The sequence below is a fragment of the Idiotropiscis lumnitzeri genome, chromosome 3 (genome assembly GCF_059441095.1).
Source record: "Idiotropiscis lumnitzeri isolate Australia: NSW breed Sydney's pygmy pipehorse chromosome 3, RoL_Ilum_1.0, whole genome shotgun sequence".
Lineage (NCBI taxonomy): Eukaryota > Metazoa > Chordata > Actinopteri > Syngnathiformes > Syngnathidae > Idiotropiscis > Idiotropiscis lumnitzeri.
Window position 1 is genome coordinate 13,444,931 of NC_142393.1, and position 8,194 is coordinate 13,453,124.

Genomic DNA, 8,194 nt, shown 5'->3' on the forward strand with positions numbered 1-8,194 from the left:
CGTGAGCCAACCTGTTAAAAATCTGAAAACTTTAATAAAACAGTTGTGAGCCATAGCACGTAGCCACAATCAAGCTACAATAAAGTTAAAAAAAAGGCCACACAAATATAAGAATTGTCTTCTTTTAATGAATTTGCAAATAATATTCTTATCAGGATAAATAAAAGATTGAAATGCATACATGCTTTCCCAGCTGTAATTTTGTTGTGGTTTTCCCAACAATGTGTGGATCTAAAAAAAAAAAAACATGAATTTAAACTGTAAAACACTTTTGAACTCCAAAACAAAACGTAACCAGTGTTAAAGATGGAATATTGTGACAATCTTTTCATCTCATTGCGGATAGTTGAAATGTGACCATAGTGATAGCTAAGTATTTTTCTAACATCATTACATTTGAAACATAGACCTTAATAAAGAGAATAACAGAGTCACGGTAAATATGTTGAAATGCTCTCAACTAGTTCCTCTTCTTGTCAAACCTTGTGTTTGCTGAGATGTCAATTTCTGTTGCATGCTCTCCATAACGGAAACAGAGGCTCTCTGCGACGGCAGAAAGTTTCATAGTACAAAAAGAGACATGTCGGATATTTACAGCAAATAACTGACACTCACTGCTGAGCAGGTAGGTATTTTTTTTAGGCTCAAGTGATAATAGGACAAAGCACACAAATTGGGATGAAACAGAGGGGTTTGAATTCAACAAAGAAGAGACCTTAACTTGACTCTGCAGCATCTCTTTTTTATACACAGGCCATGAAAATGGAAATGAAAAGTGTTGTCACAATTTCACACTGACATGAAGTCTCAGTGCCAGTCTCATTAAATATTAGTGACTTTGCTTTATGACAGAGCCACTATTGGCAAGCCTATAAGTGAGCAAATGGAGGAAATTCTAAGACTCGGGTAAAGAAAGACTACAACATTTCAGCTTTTTTGTGGGGGCTGAGCGAGGGAAGGAGTGTTAAATTGAGTTCAGGTGATTTCTTCCAACACAAACAGACACACATTTTATCAGTCCATCCGTGCCTTTTTTTCCTCTTTTTAGCTCCGTCTGTGATAAAGGTAAGCAAGATGCGTTGTGTGATGTTTACATGGCTTCCATCCCCCAGCGCTTCAGGTCACCCATATCGTCCTCGTCGTCCTCTTTCTTTGCCGCTTGGGGAAAAGAGAACAAGAAGATTATCAGATGAACAACACAAATATAACAGAGCATTTTCCTTTGGCGGTCATATGACGCACTGATGTCAGTAACACTGACTCAGCTGATATGTCATTTAGTCACACAATGGAAATGACCGGGAAGTCATTTCACCAAACACACCCTACAGTCAGAGGTAAACAAAAATAAATGTCCAACAAAAGTACAATATTACAAAAGTCAAATATTGCAGGTAGGCATGAGCCGAATAGCGGTTTGACAGGTTACCGTGGTTGTAAAAAGTCACGCTTTCAATAACTGCAAAGACTGTCCGAAATGAGCTTCTTTTGTTTTTTGAGTGGACTTGTAAATAGCTGCAATATGATAGGCTGCTTGCAGAGATCAGTTCACAAGCCACCTCTTTAAAGTTAATAACAAGAGGCCAGCTGCTTTTTTTTTTCCCGCCTCATTCTCAGCTGACCAGAGAGGGGAGGTGCGAGCAGTTAAATGCCGTCACTCCCTTAGCAGTGCGCACTAGCTCTCTTTTCTGCCCGAAATACTAGGGGGCACAGTTCCCCCACTCACCAAGACACAGAACGAATTTAGAACACCATGTCTGGTAATCTGACCAGTGATGGGACACTGTGACAAAAAATTAAACCAGAAGAATGTAAATATTTTTTTTCTTTAACCTTAACATGGTATACATTTATTAATGTAATATCTGGTATTTTGTTAAAAAAAATTATCAATAGGAAAAAAAACTGTTTTTAGTATTTAAAAAAAAAAGGGACATTTTAGAGCTCCAATTTTAATATCAATATCCATGCTGAGTTGTGGGTGCTATTTTTGTGGATCCACCGTAGCTTGAATGCCGGTAGCGTGAGTGGGATCAAGAGAGTGGTCGGAGAGCGGAATGTTATGCTTTGTTTCTGATTTATAAGTATTTCACCAATTATTATGTTTATCGTCATGTAACATTGTATTCTACAATATGTTACTCTATTGTGGTTGACTGTTGAATGTGATTTATCAGACCAGTTTGACATCTCGCTAGCAGAAAGTGTCTTTTATATTCCCGCCTGTGTGCTTTTTTTTTTTTATTTATTTATTTTTTTAAGTGATAGCTGTTTTGGCGTGGACATTCGAAAAAGATAGTTTATCTCAAAGAGTATCTTTCCCTGAGTTCAACAAAAAGCAGCTCATTTGAGTTGGTCTTACCAGGTCTGGAAGGTAACGAAGTAGAAGGCACATTGGGAAGGGTGACGTCCTCTGCTCCGACGTCCAGCAGATTATTATCCAGCTCTTCTTGTTCCAGCTCCTCCAGCTCAGCAAGAAGTTCATCCTGACCAAGACAACAAGCGACACTAAAAATTGGCACCAGTAATCACTATGTTTTATGCAGGGCTAGAGTAAAACAATTAATTTTTTTCCCTCATTGGGCACAATTGGAATATGCAACATTCCACTTTAAATAGAAAACATACATGGACTCGGACATATTGCATTCATTTATATATTCTTAAGAGTCATCCTAGGTCCACTATCAGTATTGGATGCTTGGACACGGAGTGTAAAACTAGCCTTGTTGTGCTCGTCCATTTAAAATACATTTTTTGTGATTGGACACACAGTTGATAGCTCAAATCATCTGACTGTGACTTGTAGAAAGAATACATTCACTGTTTTGTCTGAATGCGTCCCATTCAATGTGGAATTAAACAACAAATGCCAGGCCCTCCGAGACAGGGCGCTTCCCACCTCATCCATATCTTCTGCAAAGCCAACAGGTTTCGAGATGGCATCAGAGATTTCTTGGGCCAACTCCTGCTGCTCAGTTATGTCCTGCATCAAGTCGTCCACCTTGTCAATGTCCCTGAAACAATAACAAGCGCAAATGTATGTGAACTCGCAACAGACATGTTAAAAAAAATTAATAACTATTTGACAATCAGGTGAGGACATACAGTTTCATCTTAGTAAATGAAAGCAGATTTTGCAATGTTACTCAATAACGTTAAGCAAACGGATAAGTCATAATTGTCTTCACGACTTGAGTAACTTTTAAAATAAAATTACAAAAAATAAATATTATTGATCGTCAATTTACTGACTTAATTGGTTCTGTGTGCCTGTTTGTAACCTGAAATGTTCAAAAATTAAGGACATTTTTTTCCCATTGAAATGAATGAAAATGCAATTAATATGTTCCAAGTTGTTTGCAATTTAATTTTAACCTGTGTGTGGTTAAAAATAAATATAATGCAAAATAGAAATAAGTGATATTACACTGGTCTAAAAAAAATAAAAGACTTAAAAGAAAACACAATGATTATTTATTGCTCATTAACTTTCACTGAGGGGCAGAAAAAGAGGAGGCTGACACCTGCTCCTCCACTGAAAAAGACTTCTTCCATAAACACATTAGTGAATTACGAGTTTTGTTTTTTTTTAATGATGTCTGTTCTTTTCTAATTCATTAGTTGATTGTGGCAAACTGATGCCAAGGGTAAGCAGAATGCAAACAGGCTAGTTACTGGTTTACAGAGGGTGACTGGATGGGTGGTAGCTCAGAATGTGAAACCCCTCCACAAGGGTTTGGCCATGATTAATCAAATAATATTTAATTTTGAGGCCTAGGATTTTTTTTTCCAGTCATTGCGTACATGTACAGCGGCTGATGGTGTTAATTTGGTAAATTAACTGTCTGTTACTTCCTTTTTTTCCCCATGCATAATTTACTGTTGAACCAATATCATTTTGCACTTCAATTGACTTTTAACAAAGGCAAAACCTCATTTTTATTTGCATTTTTGTTAATTTATTACAAATGAAACCTAAAATCAGAGTGAGTTGTATGTGTTTTACTTCAAACTTAATTATTTATTGTAGAGGGATTGTTTTGCCTATTGTTAGAAATAAAAGAAAGGTTTATCTTCCATATTATCTGAAATTGGTTTAATAGAAATGTTACATAACAAAAGCACTAGTGGTATCAGTTACTGTGTATCGGTGAGTACGGTAACAGCCTGAAAAAAAAAGTGGTATCGAACATCCTTAGTTTAAGTACTGTACTGAAGTTCACAGTAAATCAACATCAGGACATAATTCTTAAAACAATGCATTGATTACATCTCGACAAACAAAGCTTTCTGGGGACAGAAACTTATTTACTCCTGTGATCAATCAATCAAGCAAGCAATCAATTTGGCCAGCAGCTCTTGCTTACATGTTTTCATGGGCAGACTTCATGGCCTTGGCAGCAAAGCCCATGTTCTTCAGCACTTCAGTGTTGGTGTTGGCATTCTCCAGAGCTTCTCTCTGGAACTCAATGGTGGACAACGTCCCATCAATCTGGCCCAGTTGCTTCTCATAGCGCTTCTTTCTTTTCAAAGCCTGCAGAGCCGCTGCAGAAAGGAGCGAGGATGAGAAAAACGCATCACCACTAAAACGTGACTACAGAATAGAATTTTATGACAGATGTACAAAAGTGTAAAGTGTGGATAGCTCAATATAATACACAACTAAATAGTGAATGTTCGTGCTGAAGTAAATGAATGTGAACAAGATCAAAATGCAATGAAATTAATATGAATTCATAAAGGTACAGGGGGATTGCAAAGGCCCCTACAAAGAGGTACACTTTGGAGTGCAAACATTTGAAAAAAAATAAAAAAATAATAAAACATCTCAAACCTTGAGATCATAGCCACACAATTGTTGCAAGAAGCTTTTGTGTTATAAAATATGAATATGAACAAATTCCAGTCTCATCAGTTTCGAGTTATTTCAGTGATTATTGTTGGTTTTTCCCATTTAAAAAAAAGCGGTACCAACTGTACCTACTGTGAAACAAAAAGCAGCTTCAGTTGCATTCTGGGGCTGCTTTGCTAAATCAGCACAGCGTGATGCAAAGAAATCTCAAGACTGTCAAGGTATCCTGGAGCAGTTCAGTGTCAGAAAGCGTGATCACAATTGCAGGTCAAGGGTCAACGGTATAAAGACTCAAAACACGCAGCTAATATAAAACAAGATTATCTTAGAACAAAACAGTAAATTCTTATTCAGCGTTACCTTTTCCAGTTTCAAATTATTTTAGTGATTATTTTTTTTCCTTTCATGATTTAAAATGGGATCCAACAATTTTGTTCACATGACAACTGACAGAACTAAAATTCATATTCCCACTTCACTATGGAGTCGAGAATCTTCAAAAGGTGAACAATTTTATTCTATTGTAATCTTTATCTTTAATGAACCAACCCCGCATCTTTTTTAAAATGTGGGAGGAGGCAGGTGGCACAAGATGAAAAGCGAAAAAGGAGAACAGGCAACCTCCACACAGGAAGGCTAAAGCTGAGATTCGAAAGCAGAACTCTAAGAATGCCGAGGCAAACATACTAACCAGCAGACAAAAGTGCCACCCGCTAACAAAAAGTGCAGCTACTTAGAATAGCATGAAAAACAATTCCTTAAACCACAAAAAACCAAGAGGACTGACTGCCAGGTGAACCACAGTTGACAATTTCACAATACCAACATTTTGACTTCGATAGTATGCCTGCGTAAATTGCATCGATACGGTGCTGAAATTATACCATGGCAGCAACTTAAATCACGGATAAAAAAAAAAAAGTGGAATCTTGAGTGTGACGTGCTTTCACCCCCATCATTCTTCTTGATATGTCAGCTTTTAAAGGTTTTAAACACACTTGGTGGAAAATAACTGGCTGTTGCTGTTTACCGTACAATTATTGTGAAAGAGTAAATAAATAGGGTTACTTTTTGTATTCAAAATAAAACGCGATGCGATGCTTGTGGATTGTTTGTCCTTTGGTGCGTAATTATAATTTCCGTTGTTTACATTCCTTTTAATAATATTGTGGACGTTTTGGTCATGATACTAGAACTATTGTATCGTCTCCAAGTGTACACACCCTGTGCTCTCATAATCGTATTAACATATGTTTCATTCTACAATACAGATACTGACTTGACACATATCATGTTGTTCAAGGTCTTTTTTCGATATTCACGAATTCAATGGCTTTTAGGTCATTTTTAAGGATCTGCAGGACACATACTTAGGAAAAGGAAGTATTGAGAATGAATGCATGGATGGATATGAGTTGTGGTAAAATAAATTGGGGTATTTTTCCGTCCCCTCAAGTCCCACGAAGAATGTCAGTCAACGAACAGGTAGACATTTTGACTGTCAACCACTTATTTGAGTAGGCTAATTAGAGTTGAGCTTTGATTACTTTATGAGTCATAGAATTTACTTTGGACACGGTTACCTAACACCCTTTAACCCTCGTTCTATAACAATTCCTCATTCTATTTTACGTGCGTAATTTTGTTTTCCTATTGTCTGTAATATCTCACTTGACTAGTTTGAACTTTAAAGACAATCACGCGTATGTACACATAGCCAGTGATCAAGTAAACCTTCGCTAAATATACTCCCGACTAAACTAAAACTAATGTAATCGATTGTGATCGGTCTGAATGTTCATTCCTCCAGGGCCGAGGTTGCCAGGTGAGGCTGCCATCTACGATGGCCGCTATGTTAATGTTAGCCAACTCAGCTAGCATGCTAACCCCGAGCAACGATTAAAGGCAAGCTAATTAAGACACGGGGGAGTTGCTGGTGAAAAAAAGCGTGCGGGTACCTTACCTCTTTTGTTTTTTGTGCCGTTTTTCTTGGCAGTTTGCAGCTCTTGATCGATCTTTTTTTCCAAAAATTCCTGCTTCTTCGTTAGCATCTCTTCGGTTTCACGGAGTTTCTGGATCGCCTCCTGTGGGCTAGGTCCTTTACCCCCTTTGCCTCCCCCACCAAATATCTTACCGAACAACGACATGGCTGTCGTGCTACACGCTAATATAGTATTTAAAAATATAGATGTGTGTGAGTAACTATTCCGCTGATTGGGCTTTGCTACTTCGCTACTCTTGACACTTCGCCAGCCTAGAGGATTGTTGATGTTTCTCTATTTCCGGGACAAGGCCGGGTGACGTCATGATCCACAACGACGACAGCCAATGATTGCTGGCGATCTGTCTCCATATGCTGGACATATTAAATCAATACAATGAGCTATTTTTTTCTCAGGCGTGTTTATTCTGTGTATGCCGAGTGAAGACAATACACTCCCTCCCCGAAAGAAAATCCGCTGTTTTCATTCTGTCTCCCACTGATTCAAACAATTCGAACTTCCATTAAAAATTCCCAGTTTTTCAAGAATTCCAGAATTTTCATATATCTTTTGCCAAATGCAGACGGTTTGAATCATCCAAAACATTTAACAACTGTTTTCCTACTTTTCACAATAAAATCCAGGAAAATAATTACAATTAGATAAGGGAAGCTAAGAAAAACCAAGATAAATAAAGATAAGCTACGATAAAATAAGCAAAATAAGAGAAGCTGAGAAAAACTAAGATAAATCACGGTAAGCTAAATAAACAAAACTAAACTAAGGTAAAATAAGATAAGCTAAACAAGGCAAAGATAAGATGGTTAGGCATAATACTGCAAATTGAAAGTCATATTAGAACAATCAGTACAAATACAGGCATAAATATGGATACCAATATTGTATAGTATGTAAAGTAATATGCATAATATATATTGGAAATCTTTAAAAACGTATTGTAGTGTACAACCTACGAAAGAATTTTTCCACGCACATTGGCTAACAGTTTTATTAATGAATACGCCATATTAATGAGTACAAAAGATGATCTGAATCGCTGTGTCTTGCAGCAAAGCTGCTCTTTTGGAGAAAGACCTTGTTTGCTATTGATTTTTGTAAAGACAATGCAAATAAGTTTACTCAGTGACCTTTGAACACTCACTCAAACGTAACTCATTCAGCTCCAGGGTGCTTTGGGGAGTACAGGCCAGACCTGTGAGTTTGTCCAGTACACGTTTAACCTGAGCCTCAGTCTAGACAAGGTCCAAGCCCGGTGGAAGGTCCCATTACAGCACATCCTCGCTGCCATGAAGTCCACGGAGAGAGAGAGCATTGCCCCTGGCCATGTGTGCTCACA

The 8,194-nt window shown here is 37.6% G+C and overlaps 1 protein-coding gene across 1 annotated transcript; it reads right to left on the bottom strand.

Moving 5' to 3' along the window:
- Positions 1-108: 108 nt before the first annotated feature.
- Positions 109-7,162, bottom strand: LOC148340011 (charged multivesicular body protein 4c-like). Its single transcript, XM_088291994.1, has 5 exons — positions 6,819-7,162; positions 4,371-4,548; positions 2,903-3,017; positions 2,363-2,486; positions 109-1,158 (listed from the first exon to the last, which is right to left on the bottom strand). The coding sequence occupies exons 1-5, from the start codon at positions 7,000-7,002 to the stop codon at positions 1,091-1,093; spliced, it is 669 nt and encodes a 222-aa protein (XP_088148120.1). The 5' UTR covers positions 7,003-7,162; the 3' UTR covers positions 109-1,090.
- Between the last annotated feature and the right edge of the window lie 1,032 nt (positions 7,163-8,194).